The sequence below is a fragment of the Hippocampus guttulatus genome, chromosome 14 (genome assembly GCF_054856545.1).
Source record: "Hippocampus guttulatus isolate MCC_2025c chromosome 14, RoL_Hgut_1.0, whole genome shotgun sequence".
Classification (NCBI taxonomy): Eukaryota; Metazoa; Chordata; class Actinopteri; order Syngnathiformes; family Syngnathidae; genus Hippocampus; species Hippocampus guttulatus.
Window position 1 is genome coordinate 11,305,403 of NC_141274.1, and position 25,573 is coordinate 11,330,975.

Sequence of the window (25,573 nt, forward strand, 5' to 3'; positions counted from 1 at the left end):
GCTGGACAAGCAGGCTGTTGAGGATCCGAGACGAAACTAAGAGGGCACATCAGACAGGTCGGGGGGGTTCTTCGGCTCCAGCTACATCCACGCAGGATACAGACTTGCTAAACACCCAAACAAACCAGTTGAAAAATTAAGTGGAGTACTGAAATATTACCAGGAACCTGCGCTGCGCCACTTCACTTGAACCACTCGGAATAAAAACCGGTGGAGGAGTACAGAGATTTCTAAACATTGTGTCATCAGAGATCATCAATTGTGTCACCGGGAATGATCCTGTTTCATGTAATTGTTGTTTTTTTTTTTCACTTGCAACAAATGTAAAGTGACAATGACAGGCAGAACAATTAAAGTCGCTGGAAAGTGAAAATAAATATCTTCAAAATTTGACACACCAGAGTCAACCTGCCAAATTTGAACGATTAAAAAAAAAATTGGCACGCAGAAACCCAATTCCAATGAAATTGGGACATTGTAGGCAACATAAATAAAAACAGAATGCTTTTGAAAATCATGTTCAATCTACTGTATGTTGAAGTGAATACACTACAAAGGCACGATATTTCATGTTCAAGCTGATAAACTTTATTGTTTTTAGCAAACAATCGTTCAGCTTGAATTTTATGAATTGCGACACGTTCCAAAAAAGCTATGACAGGTGGCGAAAAAAAAAATTTGAAAAAGAATTACATCACAAGGTCATACAAAGTACAAATTATTCATTCATAGTTATTTAGGAGGAAAAATATCTGATGCAGAAACATTTCCTTTGCTTTTGCTTTTCCAGCCCAGTTATTAGATCAGCTTCCTTTCCCACTTTTTTAACGGCACAGAGCATCCCGGCAGCTCCACGTCATTGTCCTGAAAGATTTCAACAGAGCTTTATGAACCCGTTTGAGAATTTCATCCGTGACAAATACAGAAGAGAAACAATGCATGCCGAAACAGAGTCTGTTTACCTCTTTTGTTTACTCCCAGTCTGCCGGGGGCCCACTTGCCTCTTTTCGAGTTGGATCTTGCATAACACATGTTGACTTTGCTTCCGTTAATCTTGCTGTCCACCATTGCCTCTTTGGCAGCTGTACACATTTCTTTACTTTGATACTCCACAAACCCAAACCTAACCAAATTAAAAAATAAATAAATAAATGACGCACAGACTCAGACATGTCACACGATGTAGTCGATGCAACCTACCTTCTGGACTTTCCTGTCACTTTATCTGTTGCAACTCTTGCACTGAGACAGCCCTCGAAAGCACCTTTGAGAATCTCCGTGGTTGTCTCACTGCTAAGTCCCCTTACAATTAGTTTTGTTGACTCCTCTGAGAGAGAAAGGAACAGACAGAACCGTCGTGTTCACTTTTTCCTTAATGGTCTATGCACCTCTAATGTGGCATATCTACAGATGTGTCATTGTTTACCTTTTTGTTTGGAGAGACATGTATTCAATGTCACAAACATGAACAGAAATACAGTTTTGTACCCATATCTGAATAGGTCCACATGGCAGGGGGAAAAAAATTGTCAATAAAAGCCTACACGTCATCTCTGTAACACCAAATACCTTTTCCAATTTCTTGCTTTTCTTTAATTTTACAGAACTGGACTCTTATGGGCCTTTTTCGGATAGTCGCGTTTTTGGTGGCGGCCAAGGCTTTTTCAGCATCTTCCCCGTTGGCAAACTTCACAAATGCGTAACTGTGGGTAAATGTGATATCAGATGCCACCATTAATTTTCAAAAGAGATACAGACAGATGAGAGAGATAAATATGGATGAGACAGCGAGAGAGAGCGAGAGCGCAATAGTGCACACGTACCCACTTGCTTTGCCATCCTTCTTTGGTAGCGTGATAGTGACAGATTTCTTAAAGACATTTTTTACGTTCATTTCCTTCACGTTGAAAGGCAGGTTGCTGACAAAAAGTGTGGTTGGAGATACTTCAACTAAAATAAAAAAGGACACACACACACACACACACACACAATTTTTGGGGTGATAAAAATACATCATACACACAAACTACGGTTGAAGTCCATTTATTTATATATCTTTCTGTGACTCTTGCAGTCTCTCTGCATCTCTGTTGCAACCAAGTGGCCACTGAGTTTACAGTGTCATCAGCAGGATGCATCAGCGATACAGAGAACAAAAGAGTCATTAGCTTGATGCAAAAAAATAAAATAAAATTTAAAAAGACATTTCAGGGACTCCACAGCAATTACCTTTCTTGGTTGGTTTGGTGTCGACATTTTTGTTGTCGCTTTTGCGGGCAACTCCGACAGGATCAATGATGAGTAGCCGATCTTGGATCTTGGCTCCTTGTTTGCGCTTCCTTATTTTACTTGCAACAGCTTCATTTTTAAACTCTAAAAATGCGATGCTGTTGAAGATAAAGTTCACTTTGTATTGAGAACAAGAAGCTTGAAACTTTGACTGTAATTATTATTATTATTTGAAGGGTTGAAAAAAAAAACCTCACCCTCTGCTTGGATGGTCAGCCTGATCAGGAAACCTGATTTTAATTGCTTTCGGAAAAATCTCCCGGATGACTCTTCTTGTTGCATTATAAGGGACATTCTTCAAAAACAAACATCTTCCATCCTTAGCTGATGAGTAAAAACAAAAAGTGAATGTTTCTGGACTTAGTTTCAGAGACTATTTTTCATCAAATCAAGTTTAAAAAGGAGAAAAGGGGAATCCCGGTATGTTTTGTTTTCAAATTAACCAACAGCACCCTCTAAGGCTTTGGGCACAGAAGCGCAACAGTACAAAGTCTTTCTTACCTTTCTTGTCAGGCTTTGGACCCTTCGCCTTCTTTTTCAAACTGTCCACAGTTTTGACCTTTGCTTTAGCGATAGTCAGCGGCTGACCGAGAATCATTGCTCCATCCAGTGACAAAGCTTTAGTCACATCCATGTTAGAGGCCAAATCCAAAAATGCATGTTTCCTGAAAACAACCACATCATCATAACACAATCCTGCAGCAACTAATTTTATGGTCATGTTATGTCACGTAAAAAGATATACTGACCTGGATTTAGCTAATCTGATGTCTTGTACTACAAGACTCTGTGTCATGAAGTATTTTTCCAATGATTGAGTGACTTCTTCAAATGTTTTGGAGTTGTTTAAGTTGCCAACAAAAACACAATGACCTATAAAAATACATAAAACAATTCAGAGAAAGTTTCCAGAAAAAAATAAAAGTGTCTCTGTCAAAAGTCCATACCGTCGTTGATGAGTTTCATTTTCTTGGGAGGTGACGTTTGACCAATAGATTCTGCTTTGCGTCTCTGTTTTCCTGAAATGGATCAACGTGACATTTGCTCAAAGTTAGGATGGATGGTGTGTTGGATGACTGTGTAGTATCCTGTGAGCCTACACAAGTTGCTTAAAAGCCAGCAGTAATCAATAGTTTGAAATGACTTTCTGTCCTTAAACTTCATCCAGAAAACGTCTTCTTATTCTGTCCTTAAACTTCTTTACTCACTTGTGGCACTGGTGTCGTCAACGTTATTCTCAAGAACTTTGCTCGGTATCTCTCGCGTTGTTGTGCCCTGCATAACAGACACCAAAAGTATGACTGTATGACAGGAGTATATGCGCTATGCCGATGATTTCCAAACAACCAGTGTGACTGTGCCGTGAGAAAGTCTTTACTTTACTTCAGGTGTCTCACAGGAAATTGATCAATTTCACTGAGTTGGTCTTAAATATTACTAATGCATCTTTGTTCAACGACCTATGTCGGCAACGTATGACAGGCAGAACGATTAGATGCTCTTTCGTTAGGTAACAGAAGGTACAAAATAGACGAGCGTATCCACATTTTTGTTTGGTGGCGTCTTGAGATATTCTTGATCTAAAAGGTGCTAGAGTACACACTTATGACTTTAGAACCACAAACACTCGGGTGTTTTCAAAATACAAGCAAGCGAATGAATACATTAGCAGTCTATTTTAATTACAGTAGTTGATGGCAAAACAGAACGGAAATAATGTCTCCGTACAAATACAGGAAACACGCAACAACAGACTCGGGGTTTTTTTTTTTTTGGACTGAGCATCATGATTTATTCATTTTTGGTGAGAAAGCGAGTCTATTATTTACCTTCGTCATTTTTGTAGTGGACGCTGACACACGTGTGCGCAAGCTAACTTTTCCTGATGCGCATGCGCAAGATCATGAGGTGATTACTAACTACGGGTGCCCTCAAGGGCGGGAGAGGTTTGTTTTGGTTTTTTTTTTTTTGCGATTCAAACACGTTTTTGCTTTCTACAAATCCTTACCACCAGCATTAAGTAGCACTACATTCTATCGTTTTAATTTGTGAGTGTTTTACTAGATTATTTTTTCATTTTCATTTCATTTTTCATTATTTATTCATGGTGTGAGTTTTAGACTGATAGTTTGCGTTAGAAAGAGATTCCTGTGCCCGAAGGACGGGGCTCATTGTATTGCAACATGGTGTGTATTCTTGTCTAGCCGCTAAAATGTCGTTTTGTATCGTTTGCGAAGCTGCGTGGATGTTTGCAATTGGGACAGGATGACCAAAGTCCGAAGGTTGTGTCACTGCCTCAGCGACCCAATACAATTCGGCGATCATTCGCACCCGCGCGATGGAGTCTTGCTGTAAACAACCCCCATGTGACATATGAAAAAGGATACCCAGTTACCTACGATGGGGACTCAGAGGAATGGTTTGAAAAAGGAACGATTTATTTTGTCTGTGGACGTGGGCACGACTTCGATCCGATGCCACGTATACGACAAGAAGGCAGAAATTCGTGGCTCGTGCCGTCAAGAGGTACAGTATCCACTTTCCTCCTGCTACAGTCAAGCTTGACATTTCATGCACTCCTGGTAATATTGTTTTCTTTATTTAGGTGGTCCCGTTATATCCAGAGGAAGGGTATGTGGAACTTGACCCAGAGGCACTTTGGAAAAGCTTCATGTTTGTGGTGAAGGGGGCCGTCAAAGGTACTCTTGGTCTTTCACATCCCCAGTCGAATAGAGGGAATAGGTCATAATCATACTGGAATCCTGTTTTACAAAATATAGATGCCGGAGTACAAATGTATCAAATGGAAGCTTTGGGCATCTCTACCCAGCGAGCTACCTTCACAACGTGGGACAGGTGATATAAACTGAGAATTTGTACAATACTTGCGGCCTCACTTTGTTTACTTTTCTACTGGGTTTGTTTAACATCCCTCCTTTCCCTTTCACAGAAGAACTGGCATTCCTTTCCATAATTTCATCAGCTGGCAGGACCAGAGAGCAGCAGACTTGGTCACATCCTGGAACGGATCATGCACCTTGAAAGTGAGTGTCATTCTGGATTGGGTTTTTCAATCTGTATTTTATTGTATTATTAATAACTAGAGAGTCCAAAATCTTATAATACAAGTCCAGTGTTTTGGGTGGGGGGGGGGGGTCTTCTCTGTATGGTCACTATTATGCAAGTTAATAAGCGGGAAACTACTGTATTTTGTCTGCTGTTTTTATGTTGTTGTGCCAAGTTATCAAAATAGGTACTTTGTATAATTGACAAAATCAATGTCTTCTTACTTTTGTAATTAAGTACGTTAAAGAGGCTGTACTTTTTTACTTACTGAAAATAAGTACTAAATTTGCAAGTCTACTTTTAGCAAAGCCTTTTTTTTTCAGTATAAGTACTAGTATAGTACATCGTGTGAGTATTTAGCTACCTCTGCCTTCAGGCGATCCACGGTGTGATGAAAGTGCTGCACTTCGTGACCAGGCAGAAGCGGTCACTTGCGGCAAGTCTGATTGTCTTCTCCACTCAACATGTCACCTTCCGCCTTGTTTGGGTCCTGAAACACAACAAACAGGTGAGTGTGTGTGAGAGAGTTAAAAGAATGACACACTACATAGAAAACACAACGGGCTGAGCGACATGGCTGAAAAATGTGTACCGATGTAAGTATTTTGTATCAGTTGATATTGATAATTGTTGCCTTTTTTTTTTTTTAAGTACCGATAGAATATTCCAAGTGTTGCACTGGGGTAACCACATACTTGAGAGGATGGGCCTATAAGGTTAAATGTATTTTACTGGTCATGTAAAACCCCAAATAAATATTGTGTGTAAATGGAAATGCACATGAAATGACATTTACGTAAATGTATTCACCTGTTGGCGCCCCCCCGCCCCTCCTTTTTTTTAGGTTACTCAAGCTGTGGCCGAAGGCAACTGCTGTTTTGGGACAATCGACACCTGGCTCTTGTTCAAACTCACAAAAGGTAGGTTTGTCCCACTCCCCTTGTGAAATCTAACCAAATGCATAACACATTTCTTAACAAATGTATCAAACGATCACAGCCTGAAACCAAAAAGCAACAATCGTCTCTTGGTGTCACCTGATCTCTTCCAGGACTGATTCATGCCACAGACTACTCGAATGCAAGTTCAACAGGAATTTTTGATTCCTATCAGGTCTGATGCACAATGACAAGTGTTAGTTTCATTTTGGGATCAAGTTGTTTGGTACTCATGAGACGGTTCTCTCTTCACAGATGTGTTGGAGTCAGATGCTCTGCTCTCTGGTCTCCCTGCCGATCTCTATTTTCCCCAAAGTAGAAAATACAGGGTGCGTAAACTACCATATTTTCCGGTCTACAAAACACGCCCGCTTAAAAGCCGCAAGAGCTCAATTTAGCCATGTACATACATTAGCCGCTTCAGACTATCAGCTGTGGCTTTCCACATTATTAAATGGGATACGCTCTATATTATAATTCATCATTGATGATCTTAGACTGGGGTCAGACTCCAGAGTTGGCTGTATTATTGCACTTGTTGCCTTTGCTCAAATTAAACGCAACTTAAGATGCTTATTTTGCCTTTCAGTTGCTTCTTCACACAGACGCACATAATGTCTCTCTCTCTCTCTCTCTCTCTCTCTGTCTCTCACCAGATATGCATTTGGTTCCACTGACCCGTCCATCTTTGGAGTACCCATTCCTATCATGTCATTGGTGAGTTGGCATCAGACCCGTCGCCATTTCTTTCATCTTTATGTCAATACGATATGACTTGTCATGTCAGTGTCTTTAATGTCCTCGTTGTGTTAGCTTGCCAATGATCCAAGCATTATTTTGTTTTTGTTTGTTTGTTTGTTTGTTTATTGAACATAAAACATATATACAGTAATAATTTGACAGAAAATAAGGTAGATAAAAAAAGTAAAAAGAAAGAAATCAATCTTCATTCAACACAGTTATTATGTTCAAGGGAGTAGGAAGAAGTAAAAAACTTATCTAGTCCTACCCCGTTATGTGATTGTATCTAATAAATCATTTTTATATCAATCAGAAAAGTAAGAAGAAAGAAGTCTCCATTAAGGCTCATACTTTACCCTTAACCGTGATATTTTTACAACTTTTGGTTTGTATCGGGATTATATACTTCCACACCCTGACACTCTTGTGTCAATTTTCTCTTAAATTCATAATGGATATTTATATACCTTTCTCTATTTATCAACTTAGTTCTGATTTATCATTATATTTAATGTTTTGAATTTATCATTTTAACTCTGATTGATGTAGGTTGTTTGTACTATTTTTTTGAATTTGTTTTTTAACTCAGCAAGCGATTTACTCATTTTCAGGTCCGTTTCGAGATTATTCCACAGATTAACACCTTTGATAGATACACTTCTTTGCTTATTATGAAATCCTTCACACTGTAGATGGCGGACCAACAGGCCGCCATGTTTGGAGAGTGCTGCTACAATGTGGGTGATGTGAAGATCACCATGGGAACAGGTACCTTCATGGACATCAACACCGGCAGCACACCTCACACGTCCGTAAATGGTAAAGTAAAAGGGGGGGTCAATGCGCTGGATCGTCATGCCAGGTCTGTGACAAGCATATGTGGGTCTTCTCTGTAGGTCTCTATCCACTGGTGGGATGGAAACTTGGCCCAGAAGTGGTGTATCTGGCTGAGGGTAACGCAGCAGATACTGGCACCGCCATCAAATGGGCACAGGCCATTGGTGAGTGAGGAGAAAATTGGAAATTGCAGTCATCACTGCACTTCAAATCTCCTTCTCAGTACAGTGTATGCTCAGTGCAAGGAAAAAAAAAGTACACTTTAGAGCTACTACTTCCTGTACACACTCTGACAGTGAGAGTGCCACTGCCCCCTACTGTAGTGAATGTGCAGTTACACGTGCTGATGCATTGATAAAGCTTCGTTATTCCCACAGGCACATTCTTATAAATGGAAGATCTCATAAATGCAAAATCAGGGAGACCAGACTTTTTCCTTCTATATTCACTTCCTGTTGGTGTAATGGTCAAGTCACATATTCAAACACTTTGGCATATAATAAAAGACGTCCTCTGTTAATGACTGACCTGGTGTATTAACTTTAGAGGTTACAAACATAACTTGGTTGTTTTATATTTATGGCCCTGGAAGTTTTTTTTTAATACAGATTATTTCCTGTAATTTTCACTTTACTACCGCATCATTGCGGGTTAGCGATGGAGTACGACTTTGGGTTACGTTGTCGCTTGTGTTATATATCCCGGCAACTCTGCTCTAACCTCAAGCGGGGCCAAGCGTAGTGCAGTTGTCATCGCATCTGAATGCCATCATACCACCCTCGTGGTTAGGCGTGGTTCCAAATCAATTGTGCAGACATTCCTGACAAACAACTTTTGGCATTCCTCAACATCAAACTGTCTTGAGCACAACAAACTCAACGCCCACCGGCCTGTATGCTTGCCATAGTTTTTCCCCGGCTTGTGTTCAAAAGTAAATATCCTTTTGGATGATTTTGTTACCTTAACGTAGCAAACAGGACTCAAAGTGATGTTCCAAACAGTGACTTTGGCGTATCGTCGATTATACTTGCATGCCTTTTCACCATTCTAACCAGTCCCTTGAGGGAAATCACAACAACAACGGGGCCTACAGTTCAAATAAGTACAACAGCCCCCAGTTGAGAAATCCACCATTGCATACGGCAAACGTTTTTTTTGTGTTTTTTTTTGCTGTTGCAGATCTCGTCTCCAAAGTGGAGCATACCAGCCCTATGGCGTACAGCGTGAATGACTCAAATGGTGTGTGTTTCGTCCCGTCTTTCAGTGGCCTGCAGGTACGTGCACAGTTTAAATGTGAGAACGTTTGCCGGACCTTTTTATATTGCGCGAGATGTTCGGGCATGTCTGATAATGGATTCTCGTCTCCAGCTTTTCCAATCCATTTACCCGTGTAACATTTTTGGCGATCTTTTTGTTTTTCTCTGCTACCTTTCTGAAGGGGCCTTTGTAAGTGTGCATCATGTATATATTAATATCCAAAGTACTGTATGGTGTTAGCGGATAAAAGTATTGCATTGGCTGTGTGCGGAATTGTTGACTCATTCAAAGCTCCCTCAAGAGTAATTCTGTACACTGCCATTGTGAAAAGAAACCGCATACCAGTAGATTCACGTTAGCCGTTTATCGCCTCCTATTGAAATGTAACATTACTGTACATGCTCAAAGGCTCCTCTGAACGACCCGAAAGCTTGTGCTTCCTTCATGGGCCTCAAGCCTTCCACCACTAAATGTCACCTGGTCCGTGCCATTTTGGAGTCTATTGCCTTCAGGTAATATTTTTTATTTATTTGAAGGGGTCACATTGTTTTGTGCTGAACAGAGCTAACATTCTCTCTCTTGTGTGCATTTCTGACAGAAACAAGCAGCTTTATGAGACCATGCTCAGAGAGACCAACATTCGCATCACAAAGATCAGGTAGAGTTCATTTAGGGCGCCTTCTGCTTATTCCATCTCACCGAGCCGATATCCCGTCAACAGATTTGGAGTAGCTCCAGAAAACAGGGTGTGCCAGAGAGTTGGGGTTCTGCGAATGCACGTTCCATATTAGTGGCAATGAACGATGGCTGCGTTTCTCTGATTACGGCTCAGTAAACCGCATTGTGGCTGACTGCATTTTCCCTTTCTATTTTCCTCCCAGGGTGGACGGCGGGGTTTCCTCAAATCATTTCATCATGCAGCTCACCGCAAACCTGTTTGGTAGAAAGCTAGAACGATGCCGGCACCATGAAATGTCCTGCTTGGGCGCTGCCTTTGTAGCCGGTCTTGGTGTGGGTAAGTTTGTGAGGTTGGAATCGTAATGGGGGGGGGGAGGGACAAACAACTAACATTAGACCATCTGAAATACCCGTAGTATGAATTCACACTTAATAGGCTACGTGAATGTAAAGTGCTTCGAGTGGCACTTTAATTTTTCATCAGTGCGGCAAAGAGACTGATAAAAGTGCAGATGGAATGAGAGAGAGTTGCACTTCAAGGTCAATTTCCATAGCAGTTGTCCTCATTAGGACCATGACTAAGTACGACCTATCCCAGTGGATAAGAAAGAGGCGGGGGTCAACGCAGACAAACTGGCATTCACACTCTTATTCAAACCCATGCACAATGTAATGGCTAGAACAAAAGAATGCTTGGACGGACCACCAAGTCCTCACTGTCACTTTGTTCTAGATAAATATCGGCCCTGATATAATTGTGTCTTTTTCCATCTCCTGTCCCTTGCAGGCTACTGGCAAACTTGTGAGGAGCTGACAAAGCTGCACAGTGCAGGTGACATCTTTTGCCCCAAAGGAGCGTCCGGTGACTGTGCTGGTTCAGAGTACGGGCCCAATCTCCAGAGATGGGAACGAGCTCTCCGACGCTCCATGCATTGGTACAAGCAACCATGACACGGAATCCTCTCACTGGACGAAAGAGACTGAAACCTGAGCCGCTCTTTGAGGAAGTCTGATTGTGCTCTGCCATTATGTCCGGAAATACTTGAAAGCGTGAGAGGGCCCATTTGGCGACCACACAATAACTGTTAAGCTCACAAAGATGTGATTATCACATCACACAAGTGACACCTCAGGTTACAGTATTTAATCGAAATGAACTCAGACTTGCCTGTTTTCCCCAAACGGGGGTGCTAATATGAGGCACTTTCCTGTTTTAACCTTAGGGAGCCCCAAACGTGCCATCGGAGGGGGGGAAAAAAAACATGACCACAATATAGTTAGAATGTGCGCACAAAATACAAATTTGTGGCAGCAAAACACTAAATTGTAATCAAGGTGCGCTTGATTTTCTGACCAAACTTCCTGTATCAGAGATATTACCATGCACTCTGTTCACCTCAATTTTCATCAGTCACTTGATAGATCTTTTTTTTTGTAGCCAATGACTACAGGAACCTCACATCAAAGCACCTCTGTGTCATTACACAAATTAGAAAGTCACCCCTCCCGCCAGTGCCGTCCACCCGAGGCAAAATACATTTCCACTTGTGACCAATGACAGCAATGCAGAAAACCTCCCAACGGTTGGTCAATTTCTTACAAAGGAAAGAAAAACAACATCTTGTTTTCTATATGTGGTGTTTAATTTTTGCTCGAATCTAATAGTGATTTCTTCTTGTGCCTTTTGTCTGTGAGTGTCTATACAACCTGGGTTGGCTGGAAGTGAGGCCAGTTTGAGCATTTATTTGATATCCATCTTAAGGTCACGTTTTTTTTTTTCCCCCTCGATCGACTACCACTCGCGCAACAACGACATGTTATCAGTGAGGCAAAACTGCATTCGTTGGCATTAGTCCAAAAGTGACACGAGTTGTGAAAAAAGTTAATAGTGCGCTGAATTGCCTTACAGAGATCAATGAGCATACTAGTACACTTTCAGATGGATATTAAGGATATCAAAGAAATGCTCAAACAGCTTGCCATAGACCAGCACAAGAAATTTTTAATATTTGGACCCAAACCTGCAAGCGAATTAGGTAACGTGCCTGCCCATAAGGCTTAGCAGGGTGATGGAGGCTTTGGAAGCCATTTCCTGCCTTCTGTTAATAATTTAAAAGCAGAATGTGACTCAATGTATGTGCGCTTTGACAGAGTTTAGGGCTGCTGGGAGCCGGCCGCTTGAGCGTGTCTGCATTTGGCTGCGTTATTGTGCTTTCAAACGCAACAAGCCAGCCTGACGCTGACCTCGCACGCCCTTGCAGACACACTCGTTCGCCTGTCTAATGTTGTTGCTTTTTAAATAGAAATGTAACTAAAAAAAATGTATTTTTGTTTCACGCTAAATAAAAGATTTTTAAATCAAATTTTTATGGTGCACTATAACCGTATGACGTGCTGTCTTGGCTAAAAATGTTTACCTCTAAAAACACAAATTGCAATATGCAAAAAAAAAAAAAATTGATAACAAAAGCTCACACTCAGTGGAAAAAAAAATGGCTCAAATAAAATCACAATTACACCCCTGACTAAAAACACAACAGATCAATTAAAAAAGAAAACGACACTGAAACGCCCAACAAAAAATGTATCAAACGCAGATCTTCCATTCGCCAAAAAAATCACCTCAATCACCAAAGAACCTCACACACATAAAATCTCATATGGCCTGATTAAATGAAGCTCCCGCCTTATTCAGTTGCTTGGCCACAAGATGGCGCCAAAACAATCATTTTATATTCGACATGGTATTGGCCTGAGTGCAAAAATTGGAAAGAGGTGTTTTTCAGTGAATAACGCAAGTTACCCCCCTCACACCCTCAAAATGTGAATATACAGGGGTTCACTTTAATTCCAATTTCACCTGGGTCTTTTTATTTGTATGACAGTGTGAGGTGTGAGTATTTGTTCTACCCGCGATGACATGGTGGATGACCACGTGCTGACTCACTGATTTCACTTGAAAAAGATTCCAAGTTGATGCAGTTGTGTGATTCTGGGTAAGCAAGATAGAGATTGGGGGGACAGGGGGCGGGGGGATTACAAGACATACCGGCTGTAGATGAGTGTAGAAAGCGCTTGCCATTGATGTCAGCACGCTCACTGTGAGGGTTGCTATGGCAGCTTGCGGATGGAGAGAGTGAGAACAAATGGGGGGGGGTGTTCTTGCTCATGGTGCTGGTATGGTGAAGGGGGCGCTAATTGAGTGCACTGGAATAAAAAGGGGGAAGGAGGGGTCCTTAACAATGGGAGGTTTGTGTGAGAGAGAGAGCACAGTGTACATCACACATATTTCTCCAGTGTAGCTGCCCTGAGCTCCCCATTCCTCCAAATCTTATCAGCTACCACCCCACTCCTTCCTCTCACCCGGCTGTCAATCTCATGCTCCTCACTGAGCGCAGCATACAGCGAGCCAAACGTGCAAGCGAGGCAGGCACAACGAGCCCATGAATCAGTGCTGCCTGCTCTCACACTAATGATTGCCGTGCCGCATTGTCTGAGTTGTGGAGGGGAGGACCCTTCCTTGCAACAAATTCAATCTGACAACACAAACTGGATGCACCACCACCACGAGCCTGACCCACCACCCAACACCCCCCCCCCCGCCATCTCCCGAATATGAGCTGTATCCTGCATCATGGGGTATTATATAATCCTTGCCCCGCTCCCACCCCCACGACAATCCCCTTGTCTTTGCCTGACGCGCTGGTTGATAAAGGAGCGTCACATAGGGCTGGAAGTTCACCTTTTGTCCGTTTGTCATCGTCTCATCCTCTTACACTTTTGAGATGTAAGATACCTCCATCGCTTGGGGGAGGGGGGGATATTTCCGAAGGGTGGCGTTAAAAAAAAAGAGTCATATATTTGTCAGTACATTTTATTCAGGCCCCTGTTTAAATCACGGGGGATACATTCCAGATTCACTGGCACTTGCCGAAACTTTGTAATACACTTTAGCTACCATATAATACATTCATATGTATCGTTTTGTCCCTGCAAAATACTTTAAACACATTTAAAATTAATAAAGCAACTGTTCTAACTGGCGGCCCGGTAGTCCAGTGGTTAGCACGTCGACTTCACAGTGCAGAGGTACCGGGTTCGATTCCAGCTCCGGCCTTCCTGTGTGGAGTTTGCATGTTCTCCCCGGGCCTGCGTGGGTTTTCTCCGGGTACTCCGGTTTCCTCCCACATTCCAAAAACATGCATGGCAGGCTGATTGAACGCTCTAAAAATTGTCCCTAGGTGTGGATGTGAGCGTGGATGGTTGTTCGTCTCTGTGTGCCCTGCGATTGGCTGGCAACCGATTCGGGGTGTCCCCCGCCTACTGCCCGAAGACGGCTGGGATGGGCTCCAGCACCCCCCGCGACCCTGATGAGGATCAAGCGGTTCGGAAAATGGATGGATGGATGGAACTGTTCTAACTCGCCGGCGTGCATTGTTCTCCAAAAAGAAGCACGGTGAGCTTGCTTCAAGTTGTTTGTCACCCCCAGTTGAAGTTGAATGTAAAACTGACACATAAAGCAAAAGAGGAGAAAACGTTGTATATTTAAACACCAAAATGTTCTCTCAAATCATATAATTATAGGATCTAACAAATGTCTGATAGCTTCATGCTAACATATAATGTGAGACGCCATAGACAGGCAAGCCCAAATTAGCATAGATCCGTCCATCCATTTACAATACGGCTTGCCCTGTTTCAAGGCTGCAGGAAGCTGGAGCCGATCCCAGGTAGACGACACCCTGGACTGTTCGTCAGACAGACAACCTTTCACACTCGCATTCACACTGCCACTGCGGGTTAACTCCAACATGGAGCAGCAACACATACAAACACAGCACACAACAATGATCAATGGCATATTTTCTCTCTGCTTTTTGGGAATGACAACTTATCGCTGGAGCTTAAAGGCACCAAATTGTGCACGGCCTTTCACCAAATACAGAATCACATGGTTTGCTATTTTACAGTTAATTCAAGAAAAGAAAAAAAACAATCAGGTCTATTTATGTCCCTGTCCCTCTTTCTTCCTCTCTGTGGCTTAAGCATGTTTATTGCTATGGCAACAAGGTTTGGCAAATGCCCCAAATATCTCTACAGTATATGCTCATTCATACACGAATAGCATCCAACAAGAAACATGCCGGCTGAGCGTTGTCTGTATGCCGGAATGTGCGCTTGCGAGCCATAACGCACAATCGTGTGGGAGAGAAAGGGAAAGGGTGGGGGGTGGTGGGGGGGTGACACACAAAACCACAACCGTTCCTTTCAACACATTGTGCAATATTAACCGTGGGAAGCAGATGCACGGCCACAAATCGCGGATGGAGCAGAAAGCGATAATAAGAAAGCAATATTGCGCGTCCTAAATTTGTAATTGGTGCGCGTCTCATGCTCCGGCAACCAATGTGCATCCTTCCTCCACATCAGCTGGCACCGAGGGGCATTTGTCGACGTCACTGGACTTTTTTTTTTTTTTTTAATGTTCCAGTACCCGAGCCTTCCGTCCTTCCTTCCTTCCTTTCCTTCCTTGTGCCTGCCTGCTCCCCTCTTTCTACACCGCCCACACCTTCTCAACCATTGATCCGACCACTCGCCGGCTTCGTCGCCTCATTACATCACCTGCTGTGCGCTTTTGTGCATTTTTTTTTTTTTTTTTTTTTTTTTTTTGCACCGACAAAGTAACCCCCCATATTTTGGGGATTTTTCTTCTAACCCTCTCGCGACCTCTTTGAAGAGAATCCCACCATGGCGAGCACGGAGGATAAACCGGCTAACAAGACGGAGGCATCCAGCTGGAAGGACTCCTTCTATAACCCGAGGACCGGAGAGGTTCTGGGGCGCACGGCCGGGAGCTGGGGTAAGAATAACCCTATTGCATTTCTTTCTGAATTCGACATGTGCTTATGCTGCATTAAAAGACATGAGCCTCTGAAAAGAAAATGGGGAGTGGGGATGTGAAGGACCATCATAGGCCTATGAAGGCGTAAAAGAGAAGCCTGCACCATGATGAGGTGCATATCTATACATGCAAGGATGCAGGAATGAGTCATGACCACATAATCAGGATTTCAATTCTAATCTTTTCCCTTTGTGTGCATGAATGAGAATAAGATGTGAGGAGTGTTGGTCCTCAGTATGCAACTCGAAGATGCTTTTATGTAATGATGGTCAGGGGTAGAGGTAGTAACACAGCATCCAGCTCCTATAGGCTGCAGAGCGGGGGCCGTCATGCAGCCCCCCCACACACCCCCTTGTGCTGCTGTGCAGTGGGATGCTCCATTGCAGTTGCATGGCCGCCCACATTAGCATGCCTGTCAAGGTCAAATGGGATTCCCTCTCTTCTTGTTCCTCGCTTCTTCCATCCCACCAACCCGCTTCGTGCACTAAGCATTGTGGGATATGGCTGGGGAGGAATGATGGAAAACAGGGGGGGGGGGGGTGTAGAAGCATGAGGCCGGCACGGTTGGATTTTTGTTTAAAATAAGTAATATATTTATCATTTAATTACTGCCCCCCTTACTTTGGATTCCCTATTATTGCAGTGTAGAGATATTTCTTCTCCCCAGCCAGTCTTGTGTCGGAGCCTTTCACTTGCTTCAAGTATTTTTATTATGACCTGTCATTTAGAATGTTGAACTGGTTATGAATAAGTTCAGCCCACAATAGGAAATACAGCGGTGCCTTGAAATACCACTTGAATTCATTCCATGACCACAATCAAAAGACTTGCATCGCAAAGGCCTTTCCGGCCTACGCCCGCCTACCCCCAATAATTGTCGCATTCCGTAACGTTGTACTTCAGAAGAAGACACAGTCATCAAATAATTAAGTGAGTCGTCACCCTTTGTGTCAATTTCATGGCTATTGTGGTGCTTCCTTCTGGTGTGAACGCTTTAGCCACCTGGGGGCATTGTAAGACAGACAGACAGAAATAATGTACATGGAGATGGTCTCTCTCTCTGCTCATCACTACGGCACTAATATGAAACGTTCCACGCAGAGGATAAAGAATATACGCCCGTGAGTACTGTTATACTGTCAGTCTGCCTGTTTGTGTTCAATCTATTGCTTCAAGGGGTTTTTGCACGGCTACACAGAAGCTATTTAGCATTAGCGTTAAATGAGTAGACTGAAAAGCTAGCCATGTGGATGCCTGAAATACAACTCTGTTTGTTTCACATTTGGTTTGACAAGATATTTGAAGTGGGACTGGCAATAAACAGATTGAAGGCTCTTTTTCGACGAATTTTTCCACAATTGGGCCAACAACTGCTTTTTGTAAAGCTCGTTGAGTCCATTGCCACAATACGGCGCTGGTTATCTTCAATCCGTATTTGCAAGTCAAAGCAACTCGTTTCTTGAAAAACCCGTAAGTCAAGTCACTCACAGCTCAAGCTTTTTTGGGGGGGAGGCTGGAACGGCCTTTATTGAGAGCGTTTCAAATCATTTAACTGGGGAAATATGATTTGAGACCGTGTTTTGAATTACGAACATATCTCAAAGCACCAAGGTATGCCGCTAATTTCATGACTTACATTACATTTCTTTTCTTTTTTGCCGTGTGGCTTTTTTTTTTCACTCGCAGCGGAGAACATTCTATGCCGAGTGCTGCAGTCTCCTCCCGAAAGATGAAAGCCGGCTCCCATATTCACGAACAGTAGCCAGCATTTCCTCTCTTTCGATCAGAAATGCTTTCCCTTACAGGGATGGAGTCTTCAAAGGAGAAATGACAAGGAAAATGTAATTTTGTGTTTTTGTGGCAGGTATTAATTGCTCCATCACCTTTTTTGTGTGTATTTTGGTTTCCACTTGGGCCCCCTTTTAGCCCTCATCTTGTTGTTCTACTTGGTGTTCTACTGCTTCCTGGCTGGTATGTTCGCCCTGACCATGTGGGTGATGCTGCTCACTCTGGATGAGAACATACCCAGGTACAGAGACCGCGTTCCCTTCCCAGGTTAGTGTCTCCTCCGTCCTGACGTGCACTACGGTAAACCTTTCAAGCTCATCGCCAAGGGACCTCCATTCATTATTCATACTTGATTAGTCATGTCATGAGATACCATCGTAGTAAATGGACTACAATGCAGATTTGGCTTTACAGTATTATTCACATCGACCTGATTGGCAGCTGATTCCTTCACCTCCCAACTCGCTTCCTCCTTCGTTCTAGGATTGGTCGTTCTTCCCAACTCTCTGGACATCACATTCAGCAAATCCGATCCCCTGAATTATGCGCCATACGTGGAAAACCTGGAGAACTTCCTGCAAAGTGAGAGCCGTGATGGATTCCTGTCTATCTATCCAACCATCCATTTTGTAATTCACTTATTTCTCACACGGGTCGCGGTGGGTGCATACGCCCTGAACTGGTCGCCAGCCAATCGCAGGGCACACATAGACCAACAACCATCCGCTCTCACAATCACGCTGTGGGACAGTTTTCTATTAACCTGCCTTGTTTTTGGAATGTGGGACGAAACCGGAGTACCCGGAGAAAAACCACGTAGGCACGGGGAGAACATGCAAACGCCACACAGAAAGGCCGGGAGCCGGAATCGAACCCTGGACCTCTGCACTGTGAGGCGGACGTGCTAACTAGTCTACCGCCGTTCCGCCTTGATGGATTCCGAATGTTATTGATATTCTTGTCAAGTGACATATCCCAATCTTTTTGTAAAAAAGAAATCACCGCCTATGTTAGTGGGAGACCTGACATGGGGGGGGTGGCACCTTGGTAGCGTGTTAAGTGCAGGAAGATCATTACCATTATTGACCTCTGACCTGCGTCCACCTCTCCTCCTTTCAGAGGGTTACAATGACACCGAACAGGAGAAGTATCTGGACTGCCCCGAAGGGGAGTATTTCCTGCAGGAGGATGAACTGGAAAAGAAAGTCTGTCGCTTCAGGCGCGGCTACCTGAGTCTCTGCTCCGGCCTGTCCGACATTAACTTTGGCTACTCTGAGGGAAGGCCGTGCGTGCTCCTGAAACTCAACAGGGTGACCAAAACCACAACTCTTTCCCCTTCTATAAACATCATGAATCATTGAGTGGCGGGCCTTGCGTTTTAAAAGCACCGCTTCAGTTCAGAATCAATAACTAGCTATCTAATAACGTGATAAAAACATAAATAATCAAATTTACTCACCAGAGAGGCTGAATGAATTAATTTGTGCAGTTCGCCACAGATTCGTTTTGTTTGTCGAGCCGTTTGGCTCTGACCAACCAATCGATCAGATGTTGTGGGCCAGATAGATGCCCCAGTGAGGACAAATTTGAAATCGGTCTGTTTGCTAATATAAATGTCATTTCATGGTCCAGCACTATTGATTTTGAAGGTTCTGGGCAAATTAGATTGCCATAGCAACATGTAGAGGCTGAAATCTGATTGGACCAAAAAAAATAATTAAAAAATCCATAATCATACATGTACCAGAAGCAGTGCAGCATAGAGACAAAATGAAAAGGATCGATTTTTGCGAATCAATTGATACAATTTCATGGACCAAATATTAGCATTTAGGTTATAAATGTTGTGATCGTGTTTAGGCCAGATTCATGTCTGCTTTCGTTTGAATTGGTTTCTCTGCTCACCTTCTAGATCATTGGCCTGAAGCCTCTCGGGGACCCCTACGTCAACTGCACCGTCAAAGTAAACTTTTCCCCTCCCAAATAGACATACTTGTATGTGTATTTTTCGTCTTTTTCATTTCTTTTATTAAAAAAAAAGCTGTGATGAACAGAACAGCGCCAAGACGTAGTTTTGTTGATCTTGATTTCATTTCCCCCCCTCCTTTCTGTCTGTCTGTCTGTCTGTTTTGTTTCTTATTGACTTTCTTCTGCATGCTGTCAGTGGCGAATTTAGGGTAAGATGGTATGTCACGTATCGGGAATGTTAGGCCAGTATTGGTATTAAGAATAAGAATGACTGCGCAGTCAAGTCACAATGACGCCCAAACTCACCCCTGTGCCATTTTCAAGCCATTCTTAGTGCAATCCGCATAATGTGCGCCGCAAATAGCAAATGACAACACAGCACACCATGCTTTCCACTTCATGACAAACTCCACACTAACAAAAGTGGGTCATCGCTTCGTGTTCTTGTCGGATGGAACTTTGTATAAGGCGTGCGTCGCTAACGTGTATTCTCCTCTTGCAGAAAGACAACCCTGTTCAGATGCAGTACTTCCCCCGCAAGGGACGCATTGACAAGATGTACTTCCCCTACTATGGCAAGAAAGCACATGTGAGTGTGTCTCATGAGACGGTGATATTTGGATTGCGGTATCGTGGATGCGCTGGCGCTGTATTTGCTGATTTCAAAATGGAGGAAATTAATGTGTGAGCTGGAGTAATGGCTCCGAGTGACATATATATAGTAGCCCGGCCCACCGGGAAATCTGCAGAAGATACAGATTACTCACTCCGGGCATTGAACCAACTTCCTTGAACCGCATTCACTTTTGTCACAGTCTATCCTGGCTCTAAACGTGGACAGTCAGAAGCTTTGGAGCAGAGTTGAATGAAGCTCCGTTGCCGAGTCGGCGTCTGCGCGGGGGGCGACATACTACCACTCAATAAATGCTTAAAAAAACACCAGGCATCTCTCGACCGTCCCGTTTCATCCACTGTGGCCTGAAATCAGACTGCAATAGGGATCATGGTGTAAATGTAGCTTTTCAAACGTGGTTACAAAAGTAGAGCCATCAAATTTTTAAACAGCTCACAAACGGGGGGGCCCTGATACGTCAAGGTACCACTGTATGAGTAAAGTGAGTCACCTCGGTCATGAAATGAATCCAACTTGTGAGTCAAGGTAGCAGCGAAAGATCTACTTTAGTACAGCAAGGACGTATTTGTACTGTACTTGGTAATTTTCCAACCGCGGAGCCACAGTTGACTGTGTCTCTCGTACGTTCCAGGTGAATTATGTTCAGCCTCTGGTTGCTGTCAAGTTGCTGCTCAACAAGGAGGACTACAACAAGGAGCTGTCGGTGGAATGCCGGGTAGAGGGCTCCAACCTGCGCAATAACGACGAGAGGGATAAGTTCCTGGGTCGCGTCACTTTCAGGGTCAAGGTGGTGGAGTAAAAAGGAGGAAAATGGACGGTCAAAAGGGAAGCCCCCCACCCCCACCCCACCCCACGCCCAACAGCAGCCTCCCACCCCCGGTGCAGAGGCTGCACACACTCGCTAAGGAAGGAAGTGTCAAATCCCTCTCAAGACAGCATTCGGGCTGAGATTAGTCTGGCCTGTCGTCGGAGAGCCACTTGCAAATGTTGCGTTGATGATGTTAATGACCCTTCTTTCCTTTGAGATTCCTTGCCGACCTCTGCAAAAGATCCCTAGAGAACAAGACATAGGCTGTGCTCCTGAACCATCCCTGCCACCTGTTGCACACGTCATCCCTCCCCTTCCCCCTGTTATGGTTTCATTTCGATGTGATTAGCTGACTTAATAGCCAATGCAAGTAAGCCATTTGGAGCCGCCGTGTTATTGCTGATGCAACTTTTTCATATTGTGTAGAATCAGCGGTGTCAAACTCAATTTGGGTTTCACTTGAAGAAACAGCATGGCTATGAAAAGCTAATCATTCTGTTGTTATTGTTACTGTACTGTATAGACACAACTCATAAAAAATAAAAAAAAAGTGATATTCTGCTTTTGGGCAAAATTGCTGGATGGATCTAAAACGCGCCACAACCTTTACAGGTGATCTTAATTTTCATGTAGGAATGTATACAATTCAGTGTTCGAAAGCCCCACTTGACCAGACCCGTATACTGCAGGTCAGCTGAAAAGGTTCGAGAGCATTTTAGGTTCATCCTGAAATTTCATCCAAAAGCCCAATCTCCCAAAATGGAAGAGAAAAATTGCAACTTTGGTCCAGATTTTCTGCAAAAATCAAACGAATTCATTTAGCATGAAACATGAAGTAGACCAACTTTGAGTTTGACATCTCTGGACTGTCGACCTTCCTTCATACTGGGAAGAGAGCCGTGTTGTTTGTTTTCATGTCCCCATAGCTGGACGGTACACAAACAACAGCATCAAACCTGGCCCTCCGAGATGATTGGAGGATCCTTATCTTGTGAGATGGTGTGGAAGCCCAGCAACTCATTTCCAGTATATATATATTTTTTTGGACCAGAAGTGTCACAGATCACACCACAAAGACTCCATATGCTGATAATCAATCTAATATAGCCACTGTATTCCTATGTATATGGACAAAATTCCCTTTCTGCATATAAATACATAGTGAACCTTATTTAGGAAAAAAATAGATAGATAGATCTTTGTGTTGTGGCCCGCGTTGCCGCAACCTAGTCTCGTGCTGTCTGTCTGCATGTCTGTCTGTCTGTCTGTCTTCCTGTGCGGTCATGTCGCCATTGCAATAGCCGACATGTGGGTGAGCCCTTCAGGATGAGATCAATTGTCTCGCTCTGTCTCTCCTCCTCCTCCTCCTCCTCCTCACAAAAGGGAGAGCGGGTTAGATGCTGCATATTGATGCCATGAAAAGCTGTTTGACCGATTCCCCTTGATGTCCTCGATATCCCGTTTAAGGTCCACATACCAGCACGCTCTTTGGCCTCAAGTCGTAAGACAACTCAATGACCGCCTTACAAGTAACACGAGTTTTCCTGATCCAATCATGTGGTCAGAAGTCAGAGCCGATCATGAAATTTTCAACTAATTAATATTGGATAAAATAGCTCAGATCTTTTTTTTTCTTAATTTTTAACAGTAACAAAGCGTCAAAACAATCTTTGGGTAGAAAGACCTTGTAGTGAGCGCGCATGTGCATGAGACACCGCAAGACGCGTATGCGCTAATTCTCAGCCCGTTCAGGAAAAGGAGACGCTGAGTGTTTTGCGGGGACATTTTGCTTTCCAAAAGATACCACAAAGTCTGCAAAACCTGACGTAATAAATACAGTGGTAAGGCCAAGCAGCTAGTTAGACATCATCGTCAAAGAGTCACTGAAGCAATTCACACTCGTATAGAAGTCTAACGAGTATGAATTATTTTGTGGCAACCACAACACAGAACAACGGGGTATTTTGCTGAGACGAGCACAAACATACGCACAATGAGTTACATCATCAGTCAAAACAGCCATAGGACATTTTGGTGCTACTAACAGGGCATAGGCGGTTACTCGTGCTGACCAGTTGGCTCTAATAGTGTTACTAGTGCAGCACAGTAGCTTAATAGTAAGGTTTGATGGTGTCGTAGTAGGACTGAAAGTGGCACCGGTAGCGGATATCAAAATCACGAGTAAGTGTGTCGAGTTGTCTTACCAGTGAAGGCGAAGTGCAGACGACTAAGTGGACGTTAGGTTGGATGTGAGGGATATGGGATCAATGCTCAAACGGCTTCCCACAGATGCAAGCTGAGGAGACAAAACGCACACACACTAAGTACACCGTAAATTGCTTGGAAGTCGGAGAGGAGAATGGAGGGGGGAAAAAAAAAAGGTCAGCATTCACTGTAAGTATGTACTGTATATCTCTACGTGATCTGTATATCTATCCGGGTCTCAAAGATTGTTTGTTAGTTTTCTCGCTTCTTCAGCCCGTTGATCTGATTGTCTATTACTCTTGCTCAATGTATATAATATACTGTAAACACTATCGACCATATTTACTGAATTCACACACTGTATTTTTGGCACAAAACACAATGTCTGTGGACTGTAAAGAAATAATTTAAGCAAAGATTTACAGGAAATGATCTTATTCCAAGCTATGTTTACACAGTCTTTAAAGGAGCCCACATTTGAAAGAACAACTTGTAACATCTTCTCGGGGTGCCTTAAGACCTGACGAAATAAATTGTGGAATAAAAGTGATTTTGAAGAAAAAAAAAGAGCACATTGGCATATCTTGTTTTTTGGGAGTTTTTTTTTAAGTAACTATCCCTTTGGGCAAGGGATGGGGTATATATATATAGAGACAGACAGCCATTCACACCCACATAAACCCATGCTGGCTGCACGGAATTCGGGCGAGTGAACTACTACAACATCAGTGACATTCTTGACGGAGCAAAGAAGGAATGTAACAAAGTTCTTTTTTTTTCTTTTTTACGGAACTGGAATCATTCAGGAAACCGTTGCACCCATTGCACAAGAACCCTTAAATGATTACAACGGTGAGACACTATATGTTGCCTGACATGATTGTTGTGCCATTACTGCCACATGAGGCCGCTAGAGTCAAAATCGATTTCCTCCCAGGCACGCTCTCTTAATGAGCAAAACCACAGTATTACCACATTGACCCACATTCTTGGAGATAGTGACATTTAAATTAAGCAATCGCTAATTATATTTCCTAGAGTGCGCCTCCCCTACAGGAGGATGCCATCTTTCTGCTCAGGATACGCGAGAGCGAAAATAGTGCCTCAACATGATGACGATAGCTTGTGTAACAAATCCATTCAGTTACTCCGTCACTTGAGGGGATACTCGAAGTCAATTGTTACATTTTGCTGAAACTTCAGCTGAAAAAAAGTTGTAGTTCGCCTGTAAGAAGCTTGCAAAGTATGGCCTCTTTGAGACACCGTAGTGCGCGTGCTTCAAAATACATGTAACCGGTAGTGTCCGACTGCGTTGTTTTAAGAATTTCTTGTATCGGCTGCGTTTAATCGTCTCAATCACAAAGCCTGACGGACATAGCAGAAAACAATGGCCTCCCGTCAATTACAGTGGTACAGCGTGCCCCTGCGCATGGACATCATGAGAAAAAGGGCTGACACTTAACACAACTTACCTGACCAAAGTAGCGGGTGAACAATGTCCTCCCGTCAATTAGAGTGATACAGCTTGCCCCTGTAGTTTTGATATGAAGAGACCAGTCCGTTTATGAGCTTGAAAGTAGTTTTTTAATCAGCAGCACCAAGAATGTGTTACAAGCTTCCTGTGTTGCCAATCAACCCTAGAGCTCCCGCGACACCTTGTGGACGGGTGGTATAACAGCGGGTTAGAATGGCTATGTAATTGGGACATTACCAAAATAATAAACAGATCTACATCCCTCCTTTTAAATCTTTTTTTTTTCTTTACACACATAAAGGCTAATAAGTGGCTGATTCAAATTAGCAACAGTTTCAGGAACAGAAAAAGAATCTCACTCAAAATATTTACGATTCGGTTTTGATACTCTGCCACTTCTGGTACGGTATACATCAGCATTGTTTTGTACTGGGCTTGTATCTTGTTTCTCAGTTTGATTGGTGGTTTCTTGTTCATTCCGGGTTTTGTCCTTTGTTGGTGTAACAATGTCAGTCCTTTCAAGAGTGTCTCTTCCCTTTTCAACAGTCTCTGATTTGTCCATGCGTTGATTGTTCATTCCATTGGACTGTACAGGGACTTGTTCTGGTAGTTGTTCCTTCACTGGTAGTAGATGTTGTCTTGTACGTCTGCATTGCTTTCCATCTGACTCGACCATGTATGAACGAGGCTCGTTGCAAACTTGACGTACAACAGCGATTTTGTCATGTCCTTTTTGTGTTTGAAGTCTCACTACTTGATTTGTCTTCAATGGAGTGAGTGGCTTGCTGGTCTTGTCATAATACTGTTTTTGAGCTTTGCGCTTCTTTGTGAGATGAGCCGTGACAGTTTTGGTGGCTATTGGGATTGGCTTGAGTAACTTCTTGCAGACAGGTAAAGTTGACCGTGTTCTTCTTGAAAACAGTCTCTGAGCTGGAGATCCAAGGATACTGTCTCTGGGTGTATTTCGCAGATATAATAGATTTAGGTA

The 25,573-nt window shown here is 43.2% G+C and overlaps 3 protein-coding genes across 5 annotated transcripts; 2 read left to right on the forward strand and 1 right to left on the reverse strand.

The window, feature by feature from the left end:
* Positions 1-565: 565 nt before the first annotated feature.
* Positions 566-5,843, reverse strand: LOC147195063 (nucleolin-like). Of its 3 annotated transcripts, none has more exons than XM_086129603.1 (12): positions 5,720-5,843; positions 3,498-3,564; positions 3,237-3,308; positions 3,039-3,162; positions 2,791-2,954; positions 2,487-2,613; positions 2,230-2,387; positions 1,824-1,950; positions 1,570-1,703; positions 1,201-1,327; positions 963-1,123; positions 566-864 (listed from the first exon to the last, which is right to left on the reverse strand). In XM_086129603.1, the coding sequence occupies exons 3-12, from the start codon at positions 3,253-3,255 to the stop codon at positions 857-859; spliced, it is 1,149 nt and encodes a 382-aa protein (XP_085985729.1). In that variant the 5' UTR covers positions 3,256-3,308; positions 3,498-3,564; positions 5,720-5,843; the 3' UTR covers positions 566-856. The 3 variants fall into 3 exon arrangements, with proteins under 3 accessions (XP_085985729.1, XP_085985728.1, XP_085985730.1); XM_086129602.1 differs by lacking the exon at positions 5,720-5,843 and adding an exon at positions 4,119-4,215; XM_086129604.1 differs by lacking the exons at positions 3,498-3,564; positions 5,720-5,843 and adding an exon at positions 4,119-4,176.
* Positions 4,234-12,169, forward strand: gk5 (glycerol kinase 5). Its single transcript, XM_086129601.1, has 17 exons — positions 4,234-4,337; positions 4,527-4,815; positions 4,895-4,988; positions 5,070-5,145; positions 5,240-5,333; positions 5,732-5,863; positions 6,200-6,275; positions 6,407-6,468; positions 6,549-6,622; positions 6,950-7,010; positions 7,727-7,853; positions 7,931-8,035; positions 9,051-9,145; positions 9,537-9,640; positions 9,727-9,786; positions 10,010-10,143; positions 10,594-12,169. The coding sequence occupies exons 2-17, from the start codon at positions 4,663-4,665 to the stop codon at positions 10,755-10,757; spliced, it is 1,611 nt and encodes a 536-aa protein (XP_085985727.1). The 5' UTR covers positions 4,234-4,337; positions 4,527-4,662; the 3' UTR covers positions 10,758-12,169.
* Positions 12,170-15,095: 2,926 nt separating this feature from the next.
* Positions 15,096-23,691, forward strand: atp1b3a (ATPase Na+/K+ transporting subunit beta 3a). Its single transcript, XM_086129579.1, has 7 exons — positions 15,096-15,666; positions 17,635-17,763; positions 17,980-18,078; positions 18,616-18,806; positions 19,409-19,459; positions 19,967-20,053; positions 20,730-23,691. The coding sequence occupies exons 1-7, from the start codon at positions 15,555-15,557 to the stop codon at positions 20,895-20,897; spliced, it is 837 nt and encodes a 278-aa protein (XP_085985705.1). The 5' UTR covers positions 15,096-15,554; the 3' UTR covers positions 20,898-23,691.
* Positions 23,692-25,573: the final 1,882 nt, after the last annotated feature.